The 27,109-nt window shown below is 39.6% G+C and overlaps 1 protein-coding gene across 1 annotated transcript in view; it reads left to right on the top strand.

Annotated features, from left to right (window-relative positions):
• Nucleotides 1–16,106: 16,106 nt before the first annotated feature.
• The window catches only part of MIB1 (mindbomb E3 ubiquitin protein ligase 1), a 112,887-nt gene continuing 101,884 nt past the window's right edge, over nt 16,107–27,109 (top strand). Inside the window, exon 1 of the mRNA XM_029922235.1 lies at nt 16,107–16,351. Within this exon, the coding sequence (XP_029778095.1) occupies nt 16,123–16,351 (229 nt within the window). The 5' untranslated portion in view covers nt 16,107–16,122. The remainder of the gene's footprint in view (nt 16,352–27,109) is intronic.

The following is a 27,109-nucleotide window of genomic DNA, read 5'->3' as shown; positions in this document are numbered from 1 at the left end:
TCATTGTTGCAGTATATGCTCACTAACTTGGATATAAATTTTAAAATTAATTAATTAATTTTTAAAATAAATAAATAAGAGCCTGAGCCTGAGTGGCTCAGTTGGTTGAGTGTCCAACTCTTGATTTCCGCTCAGGTTATGATCAAAACCCACATTGGGCTTTGTGCTGAGTGTGGAGCCTATTTAAGATTCTCTCTCTCTCCCTCTGACCCTCTCTCCCAACTCTCACACTCTCTCTTTCTAAAAGAAGTGGAAGAAGAAAGAGAAGGGGGAGGAGGAGTGGGGAGGGAAAGGGGGAGAGGGAGGAGGAGGAGAAGGAGAAGGAAAAGGAGAAGAAGGAGAAGGAGGAGGAGAAGGAGAAGAAGAAGAAGAAGAAGAAGAAGAAGAAGAAGAAGAAGAAGAAGAAGAAGAAGGAGAAGAGGAATCCCAAATCAATAACCTTAATTTATACCTTAAGAAACTAGAAAAAAAAAAGTAAGTTAAACCCAAAGCAAGCATAAGAAAGGCCACAATGTAAATTAGAGCACAGATAAATAAAATAGAGAATATAAAAACAATAAAATCAATGAAACCGAAAGTTGATTCCTTGGAAACTTCAACAACATGGACAAATTTTTACCTAAACTGACTAAAAAAATACAGAAGCTGCAAGTAACTAAAATAATATTGAAAGTGGGATGATGACTGTAGACCTCGCAGAAAAAAAATTATTATGGGACACCTGGGTGGCTGAATTGGTTAAACATCCAACTTCAGCTCAGGTCATGATCCTGAAGTTTGTGGGTTCAAGCCCTGTGTCAGGCTCTGTGCTGACAGCTTGGAGCTTGGAGCCTCCTTAGGATTATGTGTCTCCCTCCCCCTCTGCCCCTCCCCCACTCATGCACTAAGATTTTATTAAAAATTCTGTGAAGGGGCACTTGGATGGCTCAGTCGGTTGAGCATCTGACTTTGGCTCATGATCTCATGGTTTGGGAGTTTAAGCGCCACATCAGGCTGTCAGCAGAGAGCCTGCTTCAGAGCCTCTGTCGCCCCGTCTCTCTGCCTCTCCCTAACTAGTTCTCTCTCTCTCAAAATAAATAAACTTAAAAAAAATAAAAAATACTGTGAACAATTGTAAACCAATAAATTAGATAATCTAAATGAAATAGACTCACTATCAAAACTGACTCAAGAACAAACACAAAAATTGAACAGACCTTTAACAAGAGATTGAATCAGTAATCAAAAACCTCCTAACAAAGACTAGGACCATAAGCCTTCACTGGTGAATTCTACTAAATATTTAAAAAATTAACACCAATGCTTCTCAAATTCCCCCAAAATATAAAAATGAAGGAAGTACTTTCTAACCCATTCTATGACACCAGCATTACCCTGATACCAAAGCCAGACAAAAACAACACAAAGGGAAACTAGAGACAGCATACCTTATGAATATAGATGAGAAAAATCCTCAACAAAATAAAAGCAAACCTAACCCAGCAGCACAGTAAGAGGATTATACATCCTGAGCAAGTGGGATATATTCCAGAATGCAAGGGTGCTTCAGCACATGAAAATCAATCAACGTACTATTTCACATTACTGGAATAAAGGGGGGAAAATAACACATGATCATCTCACTTAATGAAGAAAAAGTATTTGAAAATACCCAACACCTTTTCATGATGAAAAGTTGAACAAACTAGGAGCAAAAAGGAATTTCCTCAACATAATAAACGGTATTTATGAAAAATCCAAAGCTAACACATTCAATAACCATGGAGCTAGTCTTATCTAAAGTTCAGGGTCCTCTGCTAGCTAGGTTCATATGGTTATTTGGAGAATTCATTCTCTTGCAGCTATAGAACTCATGAAGGATTGCTGAGAGAGAGAGAGAAAGAGAGCGAGCGAGCATGTGAAGAAAGGGCAAAGGGAGAAAGAGAGAATTTTTTTTTTAATTCAAGTTAGCTAACATATAGGGCATGATTGGTTTCAGGAGTAGAATTAAGTGATTCACCACTTACGTATAACACCCAGTGCTTATCCAGCAAGTGCCGTCCTTAATATCTGTCACCCATTTAGCCCATTCCCTCCTCCCCTGCCACTTTCCCTCCAGGAACCCTGAGTTTGTTCCCTGTATTTACGAGTCCCTTATGGTTTGCCTCTCTGCTTTTATCTTATTTTGTTTTTTCTTTCCCTTCCCTTATGTTCATGTGTTTTGTTTCTTGAATTCCATGAGTGAAATAATATATTTGTCATTCTCTAAATTATTTTGCTTAACCTAACATGCTCTAGTTCCATGCACATTGTTGCAAATGGCAAGATTTCATTCTCCCATGTCTGAGGAGACTAGCTTTCCCTTGATTGAAGACACTGTAGTGAATCATCTGAACCAGTTCCTTGCCTGACCTGGGAGAAGATAGATTATAATCATCCTTCACCCAAATTGAAAGAATCAGGAAATGTATATTGTTAGAGACATGAGACTATGTATGGGAATGAATTCTGTAGGGGCTGATTCTGAACAGAACTTAATATTGGACTGGGCTGAAATGATCAACATGGGAACACTTACCAGAGTTTTCAGATACAATGTGTAGCTCAAGCAGCAGTTTGGATGACTGAAAATTGGACTTAATGGTGGCTTACTTTCAGTAGGTTGTGATGTCAAAGTTTTCTTGGTACAATTTCAAGGAAGGAAACCAAAAGCTTCAAGAGTAGGAAACATTGTCCCAGAGGACACTCTTCATGAAGACAGTGAGAACAGCTGGGTGGAGAGGATCATCAGCATCTTAAAAAGCTCATTGCAAGCTGCCGTCTGCATATCACAGATGGTAGGAGATTTCACCATTGAAAGGGTTCCTTGATTTCATGCCAGAGTAACAGAGGCCAGGTATCAGTGCTTAGCCATCAGAGACTAGGTGAAAACAGTTACTGAAAAGGGAATAGGACTAGAGTGGAAATCAGAATGTTTTAACTTACATAAGTCTTTGGTGGTGGCAATAAATCACAGTGAATTAAATAGATGGGCATCTTAAGTAATTTTTGATTTATACAATCAGAAAAACTCTAGTTCTTATAGACAGAGGCATGCCTTGAGTCACCATGTGAGCCATGGATTTTTATCCAGTGTATGAATATAAGCCATTTTGCAGGACCTTGAATGAAGAGGAGGTTGGGTCTTCATGAGAATAGACTCTGACACAGCCAAAACTTTATTCTACAAATCTCCCTCCCCCTTTTTTTCCTCCACAAAAGGAACCAGCTGCTATTTCCCAGAGTTAAGGGGCATGAGAGAAAGGAAATTTCCCTTTAGAAGTTCCTGTGTATTAGCTGTGAATATGCTAATCTCTAGGGGCACGCAAGCTATTAAAATCCATTGGTTAGAGTGGTTGTCATGAAGGTCACATGATTAATCTAGTTTTGGCTCTAGTACACTGTATGATTTCTGAATGCATAGTTGGAATAGACAGACCTGGCAACTGGAAGAATATGCATATTGGCTCTCTGATCTATGGAGTGAAACATAATAGTTAAAAGCCCTAAGGGAGGGGCACCTGGGTGGCTCAGTGCGTTAAGGGTCCCACTTCAGCTCAGGTCATGATCTCTTGGTTTGTGAGTTGCAGCCCAGCGTCTGGGCTCTGCACTGACAGCTCACAGCCTGCTTCGGATTCTGTGTCTCCCTCTCTCTCTGCCCCTCTCCTGCTCATGCTGTCTCTCTCTGCCTCTCAAAAATAAATAAATGTTTAAAAAAAAAAAGTCCTAATGGAAGTTCTGTAACTGCCTTTTCTTACTACAACAAATAAACCAAAAACATTACTGCACTCCTGGAAGGATTGCAGAGATTAGAGCTACATCGGAGACTTGAAAATTACAGAGATAGTGTGATTCCCATCACTTTCCTTTTTATTCTGCTATTTAGCCTGTAAAGGATGATGGCTCTTGTAAACACATGTTATTGTAAATGTAATCAGGTAGTGACTTAATTATAGCTACTGTTTTAGATGTGACCTCTTTAGTTTTATGCTTCATATGTGGCCTCTTTAATGGAGTGTATCAATATGCCACTCTAGCTTTTGCAATTGTTGGTCTGGCAAGTGCTTTTTTCTCAGTAACACTTGACAAATAGCATCACAAACATACTACTTTCACCTAGCAGCAGCAGCAGCAGCATACCTTCAGTGTCCTTCCTCGGGGCTATGTAAAGTCTCCTATTCTCTGTCATAGTTTACAGAGGCTCCATTGCAATTGTGACATTACATTGATTTGAATTGGTGGACTAGAAATGTCAAGAGTCCTAGATGTAGTAGTAAGACACATGTATGTCAGTGGATGGGAGATATTCCATCCAGAAAATTTAGATCTTATCACTTTGGTGAAGTTGCCAGGAGTCCAGTAGTAATGGAGCATATCAGAATATCCTTTCTGAAATAAGAAGCGAATTGCACCTTTAGGTGCTAACAAAGAAATAAAACACTTGGCCTGTTTGGGTTTTAGAGGCATGACATATCACATTTGTAGTGCTCTGTCCTCTAAACCAGTTCTGAGTAGGTTCCAAAGCAAGAGAAGATTCTGCATAGGCCTAGGCTGCAGGGCAAGCTTCTCTGCCATGTGGGTCATATGACCCAGGACAGCCAATGTTGTTAATATCTGTGACATGTAGAGATAATATATGGATCCTTTCAAATACCGATAGTAGAATCCCAGTACAAAACTCTAGGATTTTGGAGGAAAATTATGCCCCCTTTTTTATGGAGAAGTATTTTCCCTTTTAGGAATAGCACCTGTTTGCTCTTGAATTGTGGTTGAAACTTAACTCCTGACCATGGAATACCAACTGATATACATGCTTTCAACAGGTAACTGGTATATGGTATTCCCATAGTCAGAACTGATAGATTCAGGAATCAAGGGGTGGTTGACATAGGAAAGTTTTTTGATTTCCATCTCTATGACTTTATATTTTATTTGTTTAATCCAAATATTTCCCAAGCGAAGAATGTTTCCATCAGGGGATAGAGATAATAATTCCAGTGAATGGGTAGTTGGGATTGCCATTTGAAATTTTAGATTCCTCTAGCCATTGAACCAACAGGCAAAGAAAAGAATTACTGTATTGATTGGGTGATTGGTCCCAATTATTAGGTGGAAATGTAATTCCTGATGAAGAAAAGGTTAAGAAAGAACTGTGTGCGGGACACCTGGGTGGCTCAGTCGGTTAAGCGGCCAACTTCAGCTCAGGTCATGATTTTATGGTTCGTGGGTTCCAGCCCCACGTTGGGCTCTATGTCAACATCTCAGAGCCTGGAGCCTGCTTCTGATTCTGTGTCTCCCTCTCTCTCTGACTCTTCTCTGCTCACACTCTGTGTCTCTCTGTCTCAAAACTAAATAAAAACAAAAAAGAAAGAACTGTGTGTGTGTGTGTGTGTGTGTGTGTGTGTGTGTGTGTGTGTGAAGGGATTTATCATAAGGATTTGGCTCACACAATTATGGAGAAGTCCTAAGATCTCCAGTTGGCAAGCTGGAGACCAAAGAAAACTAATGTGTAAGTTTGAGTCTAGAGGCCTGAGAACCAGGAGAAATGATGATGTAAGTTCTACTTTCAAAGCAGACAGACCTTGAAGACTCAAGAAGAGCTAATGGTTCAGGCTGAGTCCAAAGACCAGAAAAGCAAAACAAAACAATGTTCCAGCTTGAGTAGTAGGGTAGGAAAAGTTCTCTCTTATTCAGACTTTGAGTTATATTTAGGTCTTCAATTGACTGGATGAGGCTCACCAAACTGAGGTACACACAATTTACCTATTCAAATGTTAATCTCATCCAGAAACATCTTACAGATACACTTAGAATAATGTTTGATCAAATATCTAGTACTCTGTAGCCCAGTCAAGCTGACACACAAAATTAACTATCACACTACAACAACCCACTATGGACAGAGAATAAAGTCTTTTGGGAATGAAGGTTTGGACCACCTGCCAGGTATGGTACTCCAATCAGTTGATGTGCTGGCTGAAGGAAAAGCAAATATGGACTGTGTATTGAAAAGAGGCAGTTATAAATATCAACTGTGGCCTTATGACCAGAAACAGAAAGGAGGACAGTAACAGCTATGCTTATTTTCTTCCTTTCTTTTTCTGTTAGTTTTCTGGGAGTGCTGTAGGAAATTACCACTAATTTGGTAGATTAAAACAATTGAAATTCCTTCACAGTTGTGGAGGTTAGAAATTCAAAATCAAGGTGTTGGCAAGGCCATGCTTTCTCTTTGAATGCTCTATGGAAGTCTTCTTTGCTTCTTTCTAGTCCTGGCGCTTGCTGGCAATTCTTGGCATTCCTTATTTCCTTCTTCTTAAGTTTTTTTATTTATTTTGAAAGAGAGAGAGAGCGAGAGCGAGAGAGCAAGTAGGGGAGGGGCAGAGAGAGAGAGAGAGTGTGTGTGTGCAAGTAGGGGAGGGGCAGAGAGAGAGAGAGAGAGAGAGAGAATCTCAAACAGGCTCTGTGTGGTTAGGATGGAGCCCAACATGGGACTTGAACCTAGGAAACTATATCATGACCTGAGCTGAAATAAAGAGCTGGCTGCCCAACTGACTGAGCCACCCAGGCATCCCAATCCTTGGCATTTTTGTCCTATAGGGCATCACTTCAATCTTGGCCTTCTTTATCTTATGGCCTTCTTACGTCTGTGTCTAAATTTCCTTCTCCCTTCTCTTTTAAAGACATGAGTCATAGATTTAGGGCCCACTCTTTTCCAGTATGACCTCATCTTAACTTGACTACCTCTACAAAGCCTCTTTTTCCAATAAGGTCACAGGTAGCAGGAGTTAGGCCTTCAACACATCCTTTTGGAGAACATAATATAACATGGAACACTTGTTATGCATAATATCAATTGTACTACTCCTTCTCCTTTCTCCTCTTTATATATGGAGTGTTGGTGGTTGTTTGAGTCTTCTCTCTTTTTTCTTGATCAGTCTAGCAAAACATCTGTCAATTTTGTTGGTGGTTGTTAATTTTAATGTAGGTTATAGGGCATCCAGGAGAGATTATGGATGAATCAGAAACTGGATTAATACCTTCCAGATATTTAAGTGGTTATTAATAGGACTTTTGTGGCTTCTGTTTATAGGGGAGAGAGAGGTGAATGTATCTTCATTTTAAGTGGCATATCCTCCCAAGCAGATGCATGATGTTGAAGTTTTTTTTTTTTAAACTTGTCTTTTTTTAAAAAATATTTTAATGTTTTATTTATTTTTGATAGAGAGAGAGAGACAGAGCATGAGAGGCGGAGGGGCAGAGAGAGAAGGAGACACAGAACCAGAAGCAGGCTCCAGGCTCTGTGCTAGCTGTCAGCACAGAGCCTGACACGGAACTTGAACCCATGAATGTGAGATCTGACCTGAGCCGAAGTTGGAGGCTTAACAGACTGAGCCACCCAGGCGCCCCTGTTATGTGAAGTTTAAATATGGTGGAATAGTGAGAATGGTGCTAAGTACCCAGAAGAGTAGAATATTCCTGTTATTTGTGGGAGACTAACAAGAGACCAACTGAAGAGAGGAGAAGCCATTTTTTCTTTTTTTATTCTATTGGAGCTTCCTGCAGCTTCTGTGTTCCTACTCAGGCAGGGTGATTCCAGAGGCTGTGGCAGTAGTGTGTGCCTGGCACTCATGGAGCTCTGACTTTGGCAGTGGTAATGACAGTGATAGGCAACATTGGGTAGCTGGTCTCCTACAGCTTCAGGGTGAGTGTGGGCTTCTGGGTTATCGTAAAATAGAAGTTGCAATATCACCATTCAAGGACACAGTGATTCTGAGTACTAGGTAATATCAATTTTCTCTTTTTCTCCTTTAGTTCTATGTGGGCAGGTAGTGTTTTCTCATAGGCATTAATTTCTTTTCGGTTCTGCAGCCTTTCTGACACTTTTGCAAACAATTTTCTGTATTAAATTCCTACTGTTTGAATATTTGGAGTGATTTATGTTTTCCTAAGTGGATACTGATACACTTTTCTTCTTGGGCACACAGCTAGGCTACAGTTTCCTCTTTCTTCAATTAGATGTGACGGAATTCTAGATGATAGAATGCCACTGAGTAATATAAGCCATTTTGGGGCCAAAACTTTTGAGAAGTGAATATGACCCTCTTTATACTTTTCCCTGCTTCCTTTAGCTGTACATAGATAACCTTAGGGGGATCATGGAACAGCAGCATGAGTCCCTGAATTTCCACGTGGAGGAAAATGTTAAACTATTACATAAATGGGAAATAAAACTTTTAAAAAATGTTTATGTATTTATTTTTGAAAGAGAGAGAAAGAGAGAGAAGGAGAGAGCCTGCACAAGCAGGGGAGTGGCAGAGAGCGAGCGAGAGAGAGAGAGAGATACAGAATCTGAATCAGGCTCAAACAATGCAGAGCTCAAACCCATGAACTGTGAGACCATGACCTGAGCCGAAGTTGGATGCTTAACCAACTGAGCCATCCAGGCACCTGAATGGGAAATAAAACTTAATTGTATCAGAGTCTTTATAAATTTTGGGTCTATTTGTTATAGCAGACAGTGTTACTATAATAAAGTTAACTCTCCAAATAATGTACATTTTTGTAGACTTTGAAAATCAGCCAGAAATTTATTCATAGTACTAGAATAGTAGGTGAATAATGAAACTACATTAGTTCCGGGACAAAGATTTACTTATTGTATCTTACTTATGGTTGGAATAAAATTCTTACTAGTTTTTAAAACATTTCTAATGTCTACTTTTGAGAGAGAGAGAGAGAGAGAGAGAGAGAGAGAGAGAGAGAGAGAGAGAGAGAGACAGAGCATGAGCAGGGGGACACAGAATCTGAAGCAGGCTCCCGGCTCTGAGCTGTCAGCACAGAGTCTGAAGCGGGGCTTGAACTCTCGATTCACGCTTAACCAACTGAGCCACCCAGGCACCCCAAGTTCTTACTAGTTTTGCAAGACCCTAAATGTTTTTGAACAAATGGGCAGATGAACAAACATATATGCAAATAACTGTGTTCTAAATATGACAGACATGCATATGATAGAGTGGTCTTCAAAGTGGAGTGTGTCTAGTTTGGGGAATATCAATTTAAACATCTGGGGGGAGGGGTACCTAGGTGGCTCAGTTGGTTAAGTGTCTGACTTCAGGTCATGATCTCCCGGTTCTTGAGTTCGACCCCTGTATTGGGTTGTCTGCTGTCAGCAGAGAGCCTGCTTCAGATCCTCTTTTCTCCTTACTCTCTGCCCCTCCCCCACTTGCACTCTCAAAAATAAAATAAAAACATTAAAAAAATAAATATCTAGGGACACAGAAAATGATCTATTGTTAGAGTGAGGAAAGAAAGTATATAAAATTTCCGTATATTTTATATCTTATCCCCATACACAGGCAGACCTCATTTTATTGCACTTTGCTTTATTATACCTCTCAGATAATGCCTTCTCCCCCTCCACCAATGAAGGTTGTGGCAACCTGTGCTGGACAAGTCCATTAGTGTCATTTTTCTAACATCATTTGCTCACTTCATGTCTCTGTGTCACATTTTGGTACTTCCCACAATATCTCAAGCTTTCTCATCATTATTATATGTTACGGTCATCTGTGGCCAGTGACCTTTGATGTTACCACATGGACCACACCCAAATAGACAGTGAACTTAATTGATAAATGTTATGAGTGTTCTGACTGTTCCACTGACCAGCTGTTCCTCATTTCTCTCCCTCTACTAAGTGCATCTGTATTCCCCCAGACACAACAATACTGAAATTAGGTCAGTTAATTAACCCCACAGTGGCTCTAAGTGTTCAAGTGAAAGGGAGAGTCACATATCTCTCACTTAAATCAAAAGCTAGAAATGATTCATTTTAGTGAGGAAGGCATGTTGAAAACTGAGATAGGCTGAAAGCTATCACCAGTTAGCCAAATTGTGAATGTAAAGGAAGAGTTTTTGAAAGAAATTAAAGGCGCTAACCCAGTGAACACACCAATGATAAGAAAGTGAAACAGTTTTATTACTGACATGGAGAAAGTTTTAGTGGTCTGGATAGAGGATCAAGCCAGCCACAGCATTCCCTTAAACTGAAGCCTAATCCTAAGTAAATCCCTGACTCTCTTCAATTCTGTGAAGGCTGAGAGAGGAGAGGAAGCTGCAGGAAGAAAGTCTGAAGATAGCAAAAGGTGTCTCATGAGGAGAAGCAGCTCTCTCCATGACATCAAAATGCAAGTAGAAGCTACCAGTACTGCTGTGGAAGATGCAGCAAGTTGTCCAGATCTTGGTAAGATCATTAGTGAAGGTGACTACACTAAACAATAGATTTTCAATATAGACAAAATAGCCTTCTACTGGAAGAAGATGCTATCCAGACTTTTCATAGCTAAAGAGGAGAAGTCAGTGCCCAGCCTCAAAGCTTCAAAGGATAGGTGGGCTTTCTTGTTATGTGCTAATGTAGCTGGAGACTTTCATTGAAGCCAGTGCTCATTTACCATTCTGAATATTCTAGCACCCTGAAGAATGATTCTCAATCTACTCTGTGTTGTCTGGAACAACAAAGCCTGGATGACGGCACATCTGTTTACAACACGCTTTACTGAGTATTTTAAGGCCACTGTTGAGACTTACTGCTCAGGAAAAAAATTCAAAATATTACTGCACATTGACAATGCACATGGCTGTACGAGAGTGCTGATGGAGATGGACAATGAGATTAATGTTGTGTTCAGGCCTGCTAACACAACATCGATCCTGTTGCTCATGCAGCGAGGAATAATTTAGATTTTCAAGTTTTATGATTAAAAATACATTTCATAAAGCTGTATCTGTCATAGATAGTGATACCCCTGATAGATTTGGACAAAGTATGTTGAAAACCTTGTGGAAAAGGTTTACCATTCTAAATGCCATTAAGAGCATTTGTAATTCATGGGAAGAGGTCAAAATGTCAACATTGATAATGAGCTGATTCCAACTCTCCTGGATGACTTTGAGAGGTTCCAGACCTCAGTGGAGGAAGTCACTGCAAATGTGGTAGAAAAAGCAAGAGAACTAGAATTTTCTATCCATTTCTGGTGAAGATGCTGTGAAGATTGTTGTAATGACAAAAAAGGATTTAGAATGTTACATAAACTTGAATTGACAAAGCAGCAGCAGAGTTTGAGAGGACTAATTTTTAAAGAAGGGTCTTAGCCCTGGAGCCAGCAGGCCCGGGGGGGCCCCTCTGCGAGGCCTCAGCGCTGGTTGGGGTCCCCATGGGTTTCTTCTCAGTCCACCAAGCAGTCATCGTCTGATGCCCTGCCTGACTCTGGGTCTCTCCTAGCCGCTGCAGGTCAGCTGGCTGCTTGAGGTCTCCTTGCCTCCCGAGGCAGAGGCCTCTCCTCTTTCTCTCAGCCTGTTTGCTGGGGAGAGAAGATTTCCAGGGACTGTGGGTCAGGGAACAGTTGAGCAGGGCTGCCCCACCCCCCTCCTGGTCACCACTGAAGCGATGGCAATAAAGGCTGGATTTGGAGTTTGTACTGTGTCTCCCTCTCTGCCCCTCCCCGCCACTTGTGCTGTCTCTACCTCTCATAAACTTAAGAAAAATTAAATAAACTTACGAAAAATTTAAAAAAAGGAAAACATTGCCACAGCCATCTGAACCTTCAGCAACCACCACCGTGATCATTCAGCAGATTTCAGTAAGGAGGCAACACCTTCCACCAGCAAAATGATTACAACTCTCTGAGAGCTCAGATGATGGTTAGCACTTTTTGTTTTAGCAATAAAGTACTTTTTAAATTTATGTACTTTTTTTTAGACACAATGCTATTGCACACTTGAAAGCTTACAGTATAGTATAAACAAACCTTTTATATGCATGGGGAAACTGAAAATTCATTTGCCTTACTTTACTGCAACACTTGCTTAATTTGGTGGTCTGGAACCAAACTGGCAATATCCCTGAGGTATGTCTATAATTTCAATTGTTGAGTATACATTATTACACATATAACATGGTAGTACAGAGATGATTTATACACAAAGAAGTACATATATTGGAAGTACATGTTCAAAAATTTTGAACCAAAAGGATGTATAATCATACCGCTTAGAGTCTATTGGCAAATTGTACTAAGTAATCTTGAAGGAGTATTAGCAACATGATAGTATTTTAAAGTCACAATGTATTTAATAAGGGGATGGATGGATAAGAGAGTGTTTAATATAAAGAAATACTACAGGGGTGCCTGGGTAGTCAAGCGATTGACTCTTGATTTCGGCTCAGGTTGTGATTTCATGGTTCATGAATTAAGCCCTGCATCCTGCTTGGTACTCTCTCTCTCCCTCTCTTTGCCTCTCAAAAACTAAAAAGAAAACACAATTTTCCACGTTAAAAAAAGTAATACATTCAGGGCACCTGGGTGGCTCAGTCGGTTGGGTGTCCAACTTCAGCTCAGGTCATGATCTCACGGTTAATGAGTTTGAGCCCCACGTTGGGCTCTGTGCTGGCAGCTCAGAGCGTGGAGCCTGTTTGGGATTCTGTGTCTCCCTCTCTCTCTGCTGCTCCCCCGCTCTGTCTCTGTCTCTCTTAAAAATAAAAAATAAACATTAAAAAATGCATTCAATATTAGATATAGTTTTAGCTGTGTGTCTTAACTTCCTCTGTAATCCTGGACAAGTTACTACTTAATCCTGGCTTCATTTTCTTCTTCTTTATTTGAAATTATTTTTAATTAAAAACGTTTTTTTGATGTTTTATTTATTTTTGAGACAGAGAGAAAGCACCAGCTGGGGAGAGGCAGAGAGAGAGGGAGACCAGAACAGAAGTAGGCTTTGCACTGACAGCTGAGAGCCCTGAGTTGGTGAGATCATGACCAGAGCCAAAGTCGGCTGAGCCACCCAGGTGCTCCACTGACCTCATTTTCTTCTTATCAAATATGGGGACTGGGCTAATTTGAGGTTTCATACTTATGCTCACTTACACTGCAGAGGTTTTGATGAATTCCTGCAGAGCCCCTGCAAAGGTAGGAGGAAGGGAAAACTACAGGTGAGCTCTGGCCTTTCTATTATTGTCTCACCATCTAGCTCCCTTTATAGAGCAAATGCACAGGATACGAACAGAGGGTCTGTGGAGTAGTTAGGGAGAGGAGAAAAGAAAACCACCAGGATAGATCATTTCTTAAGATCTTTTTCATATTAAGGGCAAATAAAATGCTAAGTTATTATAACTACCTTTAGTATCAAGAACTAAAGCCTTTCTAAATATTAGATTATTATGTCTTAGTAAGTAGAAAACTCCAGGGTGAGTTAAATACAATTAAATATGTGGAAAACCATTATTAATATACTGTGCTTGATGTAAAATGTAAGGTTGCACTATTACAAATTAGCCTTTAATTTAATAAACTTACTTTATGAAGTCAACCTTAAGTATAACTTGTATGCTAGCTATATTTTTTCCAAATTTGTTTTATCAATTTATTAATTCAAATGGTTAATCTAACTGGTCATCATGAAAAGACGGAAGCTAGAAAAGATCCCAGAGAGAGAAGAGTTAGCAGGCAGGAATAATTACTAGTGCCCTTAATTGAATAGCTGCAGTTGAGTAGCTCTGGCAATAGCATATTTAAAATTTGTGAGGTTGGGTGCCTGGGTGGCTCTGTGGTCCTTGAAATTGAGCCCCGCATTGGACGCTGTGCTGACAGCTCGGAGCCTGGAGCCTGCTTTGGATTCTGTGTCTCCCTCTGTCTCTGACCCTCCCTCCCCTTCTCTTAAAAATAGGTGAACATTAAAAATATAAAATTTCTGAGGTCAAAATATTTTGAAATGGAATAGAAATTTGGCTGGCCTATTCTGAACAAATATTTTAACTTTTGTTTAGTCTCTCAAATTAGCTCTACTTTTGGCCTTTGGGACTTCATATTTGTATTTTTCTCAGTTTTTTTAAAATGAAAAATTAAGAATATTTTATTTCTTTTACTACACAATAATTAATTGGTCACATTTTACATTCCCTTTCTGCCGGCTTGATTATTGTCTTTCCACTTGATTATTTGATTCTGCTGGAGTATTCCTTCTTCCGATGACTCTCAGGAAAAACAACAGTTTGTGCTAAGAATGCCTCTGTGCTGGGCTGAAAAACAAGGGTTTTAAATCCTACACACCATGACATTTAAATAATAGTAGCCAGAAACCACTCTGACAGTCCTCTTATTTCCCTTTCAAGGTTGTCTTTTGCATTTAGGGGCTGAATGATGTCTAGGGTGGAGAGAGTTATCAATTGGCAAGGTGCATGTAAACTCTACCAGGAGCATGTACTGTTTGGAGTCTGTTTAGCATCCTGACTCCACCTAAAGGCAAGACAAACTTTCCAAAGGACTTTGCCCATTGCTCACATTCAATACCATTCTACTCAGCTTAACACTACATCCCTAGGGTGCTGGGGTGGCTCACCCTAGGCTTAGTTGAGCATCTGACTTTTTTTTTCTTTCTTTTTTAAATTAATTAAAAAAAATTTACATCCAAGTTAGTTAGCATATAGTGCAACAATGATTTCAAGAGTAGATTCCTTAATGCCCCTTACCCATTTATATAGCCCATCCAGCCTCCCACAACCTTTACAGTAACCCTGTTCTCCACATTCAAGAATCTCTTATGTTTTTGTCCCTCTCCTTGTTTTTATATTATTTTTGCTTCCCTTCCCTTATGTTCATCTGTTTTGTATCTTAAAGAGCTCATATGACTGAAGTCCTATGATATTTGTCTTTCTCTGACTAACTTCACTTAGCATTATACCCTCTAGTTCCATCCATGTAATTGCAAAGAGCATCTGACTCTTTATTTCAGCTCAGGTCATGATCCCAGGGTCCAGGGATCAAGCCCTCCTCGCAAGAGTATCTCTCTCTCTTCCTCCCCCAAACAAAAAAATACATCCCTAATCACCCACTCTAGTTTGAAATGTTTGCAATTTACACATACAAAAATACAGGTCGCCCTTAATCTGTGCTATAGTCTGCCCTACTTCCGACCCTGTTAAAAAAGACTAAAACGACATGGAATTCCAAATACATACTCTATACCTAGGTACACTAGAACTTAAAAGAAAGACCGATCTCTTCATAGCTAACCAGTTTGAGCAACCACTCCGATCCCAATCTCGGTTAATTTCCTCCAGCCCAACCTCCAGGTCAGTGGGACGGATCTCTTGCTCCTCCCCTTTTCTCAAACCAATAGGGCGCGCCGCACCACCCGTAGGCCACAACCCCATTTACCGCCCCTCCAGCTCTTCAGGCTGGGGCTGGCCTTGTCTCCCATTTCCCCAGGTCCCCCCCCCGCCCCCCGGGCCAGGCGCATGCGCACTCTCATTGGGCCCTGGAGAGACGCTTAGGGATCGGTTTTCTTCTCCTTTCTTTTCCCAGTCGCGCGACTCTCCAAAACCCATTTCGCCCTACTGTGGCTGAGGATCCCCCTCCTAGTGAGAGTGGGTGCTTCCCCAGTCTTGAGAGCGTCAGTATCCGGATGTGGAGCCGCTCTCGCCCGGCGGGGACTCTGTGGCGGGGCGGAGCGCGGCGGCGTGCGCGGGGGCAGAGAGAAGGGGGCCTGTGGGCCCGGGCGCTCGCCGGACGCCGGGAGGTACCACCGCTGCCCACGGGGGAGGAGACGGCGCCGGCATTCGGGCACCCACCCCGGAGCGAGGGTCTGGGGGAGAAAAAAGGCCGACAGTTAAGCTTGCTCCCCGCCGCCCTCGCCGTCCCCCCCGGGCTAGCCTCCCCCGGCCCCCTGCGCTCCCCGCGCTCCCGGCCGGGGGAGAGCGTGGTTTCCTGGCGGCCGTCGCTGTAGCCCGGCCGGGGAGCCCGGAGGAAGCGGGGGAGTCCCCGCCCACGGCCCCCTCCGCTCTGCCCGCCCGCCGCCGCCGCCTCTGAGCCGCTGCGGTCCGGCCTCCAGTCCGAGCGGGGGGCGCGGCGGCGGCGGCGACGGCTGGAGAGCGACTGTGGGCTTCTCGGGGACCGCGCCGCCGCCCCCGTGAGTTATTCCCAAGTACCCCGGGGCTCGCTGCCGCTCCCGCCGGCGCCGAGAGTCCGGCCCGGGCCCAACTCCCTCACGGGCCCCCCGGCGGCGGCGGCGGCGGCGGCGGCGGCGGCAGAGCCCACCGCCCGGGCCCCGATGAGTAACTCCCGGAATAACCGGGTGATGGTGGAAGGGGTCGGGGCCCGGGTGGTGCGCGGCCCGGACTGGAAGTGGGGGAAGCAGGACGGCGGCGAGGGCCATGTGGGCACGGTTCGGAGCTTCGAGAGCCCCGAGGAGGTGGTGGTGGTGTGGGACAACGGCACCGCCGCCAACTACCGCTGCTCTGGGGCCTACGACCTGCGCATCCTGGATAGCGCGCCCACGGGTAAGTCTTTGCCCCTGGCCGGGGGTCTGCGCGCGTGCTGGGAAGGGGCGAGGTCCTGTGGGCGTCGGGACGCCTGGGAGAAGCCAGAGATGGAAAGGGAGAGAACCAAAGGGATTTGGGGTTCAATACCTGGTAAACAAAAACTTGCAGAAAAGACGCCGCTACCCACACGGGAAATGATGGTTGCACCGTCTCCAGGATGCTTTCAAGCCTGGAAGGCACAAAGCACTGGGAAGACAACAGACCGTTCCCCTCCTCCTTCTCTAGGGAAAGGGTCTGGAGAGGCCTAAGAAGCCATTGAAATTAATCAGCCACCGAGTGATAACTGTCTGTAGAGAGGCTTGCCTAGCCATATGGTCTTTAGCTGACGGGTTACAATTGCCGAGGAGCCTCTGATACCTCGGATTGTCCTGACACCAATTATGTATGTATGTACGTACGTACCTACGTACATATGTATATGTGGCCTCCTGTAATACATAGACTTGGAGTTAAATAGCCGAATGTTAATTGAGACTCTGTAGAATGATTTTTCACCTCAATTGTTTCATTACCAGTAGAGGGAAAAACAGTCTAAGCTGCTGAACCTTTTCTTTGTGTTAAATACTTTTTCCAAGTGGATTAAACACCAGATTTTGTGTGTGTAAGGTTATGTCAGAGACTTACCCATTCACAGGAGTCAATGTCCTTGATTTACAAAATTTCAGGGATCTGTTATTGACTCCAGAATTTTTATGTAATATGGTAAACTGGACTTTATTTTATTGGATTATTTTAATCAAAGATATTTTTCAGATTTGTCCATGATATCTATTTAGTAGAAAATAGTTCAAATTTAAAATTTGTTACTTTCCAGAATGCATAAATAAGCTACTTAAAAAAAACTGAGGTATCACTGACATACTATTTTTATATGTAAAACATAATGATTCATGGGTGCCTGGGTAGCTCAGTTGGTTGGGCCACCGACTTCAGCTCAGGTCATGATTTCAGAGTTCGTGGGTTCGATCTCCGCGTGGGCTCTGCCCTGACAGCTCAGAGCTGGAGCCTGCTTCGGATTCTGTGTCTCCTCTCTCTCTCTCTGTCCCTCCCCAGCTCACCGCCTCTCTTAGTCTCTCAAAACTGAATTAACGTTAAAAATTTTTTTAAAAATAATGATCCAGTATTTGTATATGTTGCAAAATGATCATCACAGTAAATTTAGTTAACATCCATCACCATACATAGTTGTAAAATTTTTTTTCCTTTGTAATGCAAACTTGTGAGATTTACTCTTCTAGCAAGTTTCAAATATGCACTACAGTGGTATCAATTGTAGTCATCATGCTGTACTTTACATCCCATGACTGACTTATTTTATAACTGAAAGTTTATATCTTTGGACCCATCATCCATTTCACCCACTCTCACCTCTGGTAACTACAAATCTGTTCTTTCTCTGTATGAGCTTGTTCTGCATCGCCCCCCACTTTGGGGGCGCATCCTATATGTATGAGCTTGTTCTGTTTTGTTTTTGTTTTTAGATTCCATGTATAAATGAGATCGTACAGTATCTATCTCTCACTGTTTTATTTCACTTAGCACAGTCCTCTCAGAGTCCATGTTGTTGCCAGTGGCAGGATTTAATTCTTTTTTTATGGCTGAGTAATATTCCAGTGTGTGTGTGTGTGTGTGTGTGTGTGTGTGTGTGTGTGTATCCATATATATATACACGGAGAGAGAGGGAGAGGGAAGCGGGGGAGAGGGCACATTTTCTTTATCCTTTCATCCACAGATGGACATTTAGGTTGTTTTCTTGTCTTGGCTATTATAATAATGCTGCAGTGAACATGGGGATGCATGCTTTTTGAATTAGTGTTCTCATTTTCTTTGGGTAGATACCCAGAAATATTGCTGGATTCTATAGTAGTTCTATTTTTAATCTTTTGAGGAACTTCCATACTGTTTTCCATATTGGCTCTACAAATTTATGTTCCCACTAACAGAACATCCTTGTTTTTCTCCGTGTCCTTGCCAATGCTTGTTATTTCTTGTCTTTTTGATAATAGCTGCTTAAAAAATGTGAGGTGATACCTCATTTGTGGTTTTGATTTGCATTTATGTGAGGATTTTGATGTTGAGCATTTTTTCATTTGTCTGTTGGCCATCTGTATTTCTTCTTTGAAAAAATATCTCTTTAGATCCTCTGTCCATTTTTTTTAAGTTAATTTATTTTGAGTAAGAGAGCACGAGCAGGGGAGGGGCAGAGAGAGGGAGGGCAGAGAGAATTCCAAGTGGGCTCTGTGCTATCAGTCTGTCAGCAGAGAGCCTGCCCCGGAGCTCGTGAACTGTGAGATCATGACCCGAGCTGAAGTTAGGATGCTTAACCCACTGAGTTAACCCAGGCATCCTTTCCATTTTTTAATCAGATTTTTCGTTTTTGCTATGGAATTGTATAGATTCTTTATGTATTTTAGATATTAATCCTTTATATGTATTACTTGCAAGTATTTTCTCCCATTTTCTTTGCTGTGTAGTGGCTTTTTAGTTTGATGTATTCCCATTTGTTCATTTTTGCTTTTGTTGCTTTTGTTTTTGGCATCAAGCCCAACGAAATCATTGCCAAAATCATTGGTAAAGAGCTTACTTCCTATGTGTTCTTCAAGGAGTTTTATGGTTTCAGGTCTTAATGTTAAAGTCTTTAGTATATTTTGAGTTAATTCATAAATAAGCTACTTCTAAGTCTTGATTGAGTTTGACAATGCTTAACAAACCTGAAATGGGTTCATATTTATTATTAGCAGTAACAAAAAGGAAACTAACACAAACCAACTAATTTTTTTGAGCAGATAATTCATAAAATTGTGTTTCTTAGATGGCTTTTTAAACATTGAGAAGGATGAACATGCCCCAAAGAAAAGATTCAACAGTACAAAAGGGATAGCCTTTGTTACCAGCTTGTATATTCTTACATAATATTCTATTTATCAAAAGCGTATTTATTAATATACTGTAAATCTATCTTTTAAAAGCACAAATGGTAATACACTATATTCTCTTCTGCACTTTTGTTTCACTTAATAGTACATATCAGGAAGTGTCTCATGTTAGCACATATAGGTCTACCTTATTCTTTCATAACATAGTATTCCAGTTCACTGGATGTAATAATTTATTTAATGTGCTTTATTGATGGACATTTATATTGTTTCAGGTCTTATTTACAATGATACAGTGAATAAATCCTATGCATATGTACTGAGTACTTCTTTTTTTTATTTAAAAGACTTTTATTTAATGTTTATTTTTGAGGGAGAGAGAGAGACAGACTGTGAGCAGGGGAGGGACAGAGAGAGAGGGAGAGACAGAATTTGAAGCAGGCCCCAGGCTCTGAGCTGTCAGCACAGATCCTGACGGGGAGCTTGAACTCACAAACTCTGAGGTCATGACTTGAGCACAAGTTGGACACTCAACTGGCTGAGCCACCCAGGTGTCCCAGTGCCGAGTACTTCTACTGTAGAATTGTTAGGTCAAGAGGGGGTACACATAACATTTTGATAGATGTTAATTAATTGCTGTCTGAAGACATTTTACCACTTACACTCCTAACAGCACTGTCTGAGGCATCTACCTGTTGGTGCACACTCTTAAAATTTTATCATGCTAGTTTAAGCTAAAGTTGACCACAACTCAATAATTTGGAGTCGTCTTGGTATCAGTAATTGCAGGTTTATGGGGAAATTTAAACATCTTTCTAGGGGAGAATGTAACAAATCATATACTACAGCAGTTTTTGAAGGGCTATTAATGTCTGTATGTTTTGTGGTATGGAGTATATCTGTCATAAATAATTTCATTATCATTTATAAAAGCAGATGTTTTTAGAGGTAATTGTTTTAAAACCTCAGTTTTAGTTTACATGATAATTTTATACATTTAATTTGTTGTGTGTAACAATTCATCTTGTTCATCTGGTTATTTTAGCAGATGTTTTAAAAACATTTCTAGACACAGGTTAGCTAGCTTGCTTATGCAGTGCTATTGAAATGTATTTTAATTTCTATTATTTAATTTCTTCACCTTTTTTGGTTTTGTTTTCCTTAAAGGATTGAACAAATCACAAGTTCTTAGATCTAGTTTTGCCCCAGGACTATAATACTACTTTAAATTTTCTTTTTTCTTTTTTCTTCAAAATACTTAATAATTGATATCTGTTGGTACTTTATTACATTCTTGAGATTTATTATATTTATTACATGTAGTATTTGATACTTATTTATGTAATAGTTAAAAATAAATTTAACCTTTCTGAACTAATTCAGGTTTACCAAAATTGTAAAACTAGTAAAAAGAGTTCCTTTTTGCCTTTGCTCATTTTCTTCAAATGTTAACAATTACTGAAACCAGAAAAATAACATTAATTTTATACTATTAACTGACATACAGACTTTATCCAAATATCCTCTGTTGTCCTGCTAATGTCTTTTGTCTGGTCCAGTCCAGGATCAGGCACTGCATATGAGCTGTCAAATTCTTCAGTTTGCCGGTCTTTACTCTTGTGATTTTTTTTTTTTTTTACTTTATCAGAGTTCTTAATGTTTTGCATTTTCTTTGTTCCAAACAGCAGCTCAGAGTTCCAGTCATTCTATACTGTTGAAGCCATGCTTTGCCCTTGGCAGAAGATATGACATTGTCATATATACTTAACTATCAGATTTTACCCAATATTCAAATTACTGAAATCTTACCTCATATGTAGAGCTTCTTTTGTTTTATTAGAAGAATCGGCCTCTTAATGTTAGCTTGTAAGTACGTGGTTAGGGGCAACATAGGTAATTGCATTACCAGGTGTGGGAGAAAATGTTCGGTTAGAAGTTAGAAGCCAACTAGCTGGCTTTTTTTCTTTATGTATGAGATGAATGGATTAAATCAATTTAAATAGAAATTTTCTTCTAGCTTTAAAAGTTTGATTTCATGTAAATAGTAAAGAGCTAATAACTATTTATACTGCTAATTCAGAGCTAACCTGGTAACATAAATTAAGAAAAGATATCTTTCACCTCACCCTAGTCAGGCTGACAAAAATTTAAAGTCTAAAAGTAGTATGTATTGATAAAGAATATGGGGAAATCAGAACTCTCAGGTTATTGGTAGGACAGTAGATTGATTAGCAATTTGGCAGTCTTGCACAAATGTACATATCCTGCAGCTGAGAAAATCTTTTAAGTGTATGTCCATGAGATCCTCAGGCACACATTTCTGAAGAGTTTATGTAAAGAGAAATTCATTGTAGTGTTTATAAAACCAATAATTTGGTAACTTCTGAAAGTTCATATATAATTTCCATATAATGTTACATGAGTCTCATGCAATAAAATATCAGTTAAAATGAAAGAATTAGTGTATATTTACCAAATACATGTTGAATAAAAAAGTAGGTTTCAGAGTTACTGTAGGGTTGCCTGGGTAACTCAGTTGGATAGGTGTCTGACTCTCTTATTTCAGCTCATGTCATGGTTCGTGAGATTGAGTGCCAGTAGGGCTTTGTGCTGTCAGCTTGGGATTCTCTCCTGCTTGCTCTCTTTCTTTCAAAATAAATAAAACCATTAAAAAATGAGAACGATATGATTTTTCTTCATTATTTTTGAAAATCTTAGTTTAGTATATTAGTAAATCAAGTCTGATTCTAAATTCACTTTGTTCCCATTTTTGATTTTGGCAGATGCTTTAGCTTTTAGGAGACCTCACAAAGATAGATAATCAATCCAAAAGGCTGAAGTGCATTTCTGAATAAGTTACACTGGTTGTTAAGATTTTGTGTCTTGGCTTCCAACTCACTCTCTGTATTCTACCCTATGAGGCTGGGATGGGACTCTGCATGTATTTTTTTGCTTGCTGGTTCCTTGTTGGCTCTGCCAATAGGGGGCACTCAGAGGAAACTGGAAGGCTAGAGTGGGAGGAGGAACTAGCTCTTTTCTGTCTTGCTTGTTTTTGTTTGGTATCATCTCATCCAGCAGGATTTCAGTATCAATATTTGATTCCAGGTTACTTAGTTCCAGTATAACCAGAAACATCTTACTGTGCCCCCACTCAGCATCAGCCAGTCACAACCCCTTTATAAAGGTCTGGATCCTACCCCTATGGAACTCCTTTAATAATCCCATTTTTTTCATTGTTTCCCTATTTCTAGAAATGGTGGATTGGTGTAGTTTCTGTCTCCTGATTGGACCATAACTAATACACTATCTTTACTAAATCTCAATCTTATTTTTCTATTCCATTTACTAATTAAGTAAAATTTTTATTGAAATTTAGTTAGTAATTTTCCATCTTTTTGGATGCTAATCATTTCTTACATATGAATTAGAAGTTGCCTCATTTTTATATTTTGAATCAAATAATTTGAATCTAAAAAGAAGTGAAATACTATTTTCTTTTAAGGATGTGGATATAAAAATTTATTCATGATACGCATCACTTTGGTATTAAAGACCATATAATGATGGAAACTTTTCTAAACACCAATTTTCACTTTGCTTACTCTAGTTTCTTTTGGACAGCGTTTATTTTCTCATCTCTTTACCTGGGACACATGAAAAGGATGTAATTTAAAAATATCTCATAAGAGGCATACCGCTAGCTAACACCTACTTTTCATCACAGGAAAGGTGTGCAATTTTGAAGCATTTATTTTTCATTTATTTATTTTGTAAATGAAAAATACGGAATTTATTCGTAGTTTTGTCTTTTAAGCCCTTTGTCTCAAGATAATCAACAGCATGTTGTTTTATGTTCTTAGCCTACATTCCACAACTCTGCTTAAGTAGGCACAAAAAAGTTGCAACATGTCTTAATGTGCCAGAGGCAAGCAACAGTGTTAGGACCCCGTGCTGTCAAACTCTCCCTCACCTCCAGGACACCTGTGTTCTTTGTGTGAGGTATGAGATTTGTGTGGACTCACTAAGGGTACGGGTGTCTGCTGACTGATTAGTGAAATTTAATCTCATTCTTAGATTTTTTAGAGAAAAAGTAAATATAAAAGTAAAAGTTTTCAGTGGAAGTCCAAAACCCTTTTTTCAAAATGATTGGGACCAAGTGTATACTTTCGGATTTTAGAACTATAATATGGTATATATGGAACATAGTGCATAACATCCACTTTGAGGTCCACAGCAGCACCATGTAATCAAATAAATGAACATTTCTGGCAGGGAAGTCTGCCAGAAATATGAATAACTATGCTAAGGGATAATAAAGACTACATACTATATGTAGTCTCTTGTTTGTTCAGATCAGGATTTATGACCAAGTAAGTTTGCTGCTAACTCACCAAAACGGAGTTTGGAATTATAGAGAAGACATTGTGGACTTTGATTTTCTCTTGCATTTCAGAGGATCTTGTTCTGTATATCCTGAGTATGTACCTCACTTGGGAAACGATTGCTTTGAGTTACCTAGCAAGAACTTATGCATTTTAAGTACCTATGGGAAAATGGCCTCTTTTTTTTTTTAAAGAACATTTCTCCTTAAACCCATTTCTTTACTCACACATTTTTATATGTCCCCACATCATTTAGCTTGCCTCTTTTACCATCTTATCTGGATTGCAGTGATAGACCATCACCTCCATTGGACCTAGGAGCATAGCAACCATTTTTATTTATTATTCATTTTTTAATGTTTTAATTTAATTTTGAGAGTGAGAGACAAAGTGTGAATAGGGGAGGGGCAGAGACAGAGGGAGACAGAATCCAGAGCAAGTTCTAGGCTCTGAGCTGTCAGCACAGAGCCCGATGTGGGGCTTGAACCTATGAACTTTGAGATCATGACCTGAGTTGAAGTCTGATGCTTAACCAACTGAACCACCCAGGCTCCCCTTTATTTTTTTTTAAGTTGAAATATAGTTGACATAGTGTTATATTAGTTTCAGGTGTACAACAGTGATTCAGCAATTCTGTAGTTACGCAGTGCTTACCATGGTGAGTGTAGTTATCATGTTACCATACAAAGTTATTACTGTATTATTGACTATATTCCCTATGCTGTACTTTTCATCTCTGAGTTATTTATTTTATAACTGGAAATTTGTACCTCTTACATCCCTTCACCTTTTTTGCCTATCCCCCACCCCCTCCCTTTGGCAACCACTACTTCTGTATATTTATGAGCATGTTTCCCTTTTTTGTTGTTCTTTATTCATTTTTTTTAGGTTTCATATATAAATGAGATCATACGATATTAGTCTTTTTCTGTCTGACTTATCTTACTTGGCATAATACCCTCTAGATCCATCCATGTTGTTACAAATGGCAAGACTTCATTCTTTTTTATGGCTGAGTAGTTTTCCATTGTATATATGTACACCACATCATGTTTATTCATTCATCTATCAATAGACATGTAGGTTGCTTTTATATTTTGGCTGTTGTAAATAATGCTGCAGTAAACATAAGGGTGCATATTTCTTTTTGCAATAGTGTTTTTATTTTTCTTTTTTAAGTATTTTTTTAAGTTTATTTATTTTGATGGAGACAGAGAGGGCACAAGTTGGGGAGGGACAGAGAGAGGGAGACAAAGAGAATCCAAGCTGGCTCCATGCTGCCAGTGGAGAACCTGATGTGGGTCTCGAATTCACAAACTGTGAGATCATGACCTGATCTGAAACCATGAATTGGATGCTTAGCCTACTGAGCCACCCAGAGCCCTAGCATTTTTGTTTTCTTTGGGTGATACCCACCAGTGAAATTACTGGATCATATGGTAGTTCTAGTTTTAACATTTTGAGGACCTTCCATACTGTTTTCCATTCTGGTTGCACCAGCGTACATTCCCACCAACAGTGCATGAGGCTTCCCCTTTCATCACATCCTTGCCAGCCCTTATTATTTCCTATCTTTTCGGTACTAGCCATTCTGACTGGTGTGATTGTTGTTTTGATTTGCATTTCTGGAAGATTAGTAATGCTGGGCATCTTTTCATGTATCTGTTGGCCATCTGTATGCCTTCTTTGGAAAAATGTCTATTCAGGTCCTCTGCCTATTTTTAATTGCATTGTTTTGATGTTAAGTTTTATGTATTCTTTATGTATTGATATTAACCCTTTACTGGATGTATAATTTATAAATATCTTCTCCCACTCAGTAGGTTGCATTTTTGTTTTGCTGATGTTTTTCTTTACTGTAAAAGCCCTTTATTTAGTGTGATATAGTCCCAATGGTTTATTTTTGTTTATGTTTCCTTTGCCTCAGGAGACAAATATAGAAAAATCTTGCTAAAGCCCATGTCCAGGAGATTACTGCCTATGTTTTCTTTCACAAGTTCTATGGTTTTGGGTCTTATATTTAGGTCTTTAATCTAGTTTGAATTTATTTTCATGTATGGTATAAGAAAGTTGTCCAGTTTTGTTCTTTTGCATGTAGCTGTTTGGTTTTCCCAGCACCATTTATTGAAGAGACTTTTTCTTTTCTCTGTTTATTCTTGGTGTCTTTTGTTTTGGATTAATTGACCATATAAGTGTGGGATTATTTCTCGACCTTGTATTATGTTCCATTGATCTTGTCTTTTTTAATGCTAGTACTATACTATTTTGATTACTATAACTTTGTTGTGTGGCTTGAAATCTGTGAATGTGATACCTTTAGCTTTGTTTCTTCTTTCTCAAGATTGTATGGCTGTCTGGGATCTTCTGTGGTTCCATACAGATCTTAGGCTTATTTGTTCTACCCCTGTGAAAAATGCTATTGGTATTTTGGTAAGAATTACATTAATTCTGTGGATTACTTTGGGTAGTATGGACATTTTAGCAGTATTCTTATGTTCTATGAGCATGGTGTTTCTTTCCATTTATTTCTATTATTTTCAGTTTCTTTCATCAGTATCTTAATAGTTCTCACAGTATGGGTCTTTCACCTTAATTAAATTTATTTGCATGTATTTCATTCCTTTTGATACAATTGTAAATGGGATTGCTTTCTTAATTTCTTTTTCTACTACCTTATTATTAGTGTTATTAGTACAACAGGTTTCTGTATATTAATTTTGCATCCTACACTTTACTGAATTCATTTATTCGTCCTAATGGTGTTTTGGTGGCATTGTTTAGGTTTTCCATATATGGTATGACATCTTCAAATAATGACAATTGTACTTCTTCATTACCAGTTTTGGTGCCTTTTATGTCTTTTTCTTGTCTGATTGCTGCAGCTAGGACTTTTTAGTACTGTGTTGAATAAAGTGGAAAGAGAGATTTTTGTCTTGTGCTTGATCTTAGAGGAAAAGCATTCACCTTTTCACCATTGAGTATGATGTTAGCTATGGGCTTATCATATGTGGCCTTTATTGTGTGAGATGTATTCCCTCTAAATCCACTTTGTTGAGAATTTTTATCAGTTTTGACAGTTTTTATCTTTGTATGCCCGTAGTTCTATGTAAACAAGTTCTTGTGAAATAGGTACCGAAGTTATCTTTAAAACTTTGTTTTTGAGGGAAAATGGGTTCTGGATTCTATACAACTGGCTTATAAATGAATTTATAGAACACAACTAAGATAAGTTGGGATTTAAATGAGTTCATTGGAAGGTAGGGGAACACAGCAGATAGACTAGACATTCATTGTTGTTTTGGAATTTTTTTTAAAGCATATTTACTTTTGTAGATAGTTGCTTTGGTTAGATTAGTTTATATTCTGTAAACATAGTCATGATATGAGTATTTGGTTTTCTCCAGGGGTAAATTTATCTTCTTTTTTTTTTATGTTTATTTTTGAGAAAGCGGGACAGA

The sequence above is a fragment of the Suricata suricatta genome, chromosome 14 (genome assembly GCF_006229205.1).
Source record: "Suricata suricatta isolate VVHF042 chromosome 14, meerkat_22Aug2017_6uvM2_HiC, whole genome shotgun sequence".
Lineage (NCBI taxonomy): Eukaryota > Metazoa > Chordata > Mammalia > Carnivora > Herpestidae > Suricata > Suricata suricatta.
This window is presented reverse-complemented; position numbering and strand designations above follow the sequence as displayed.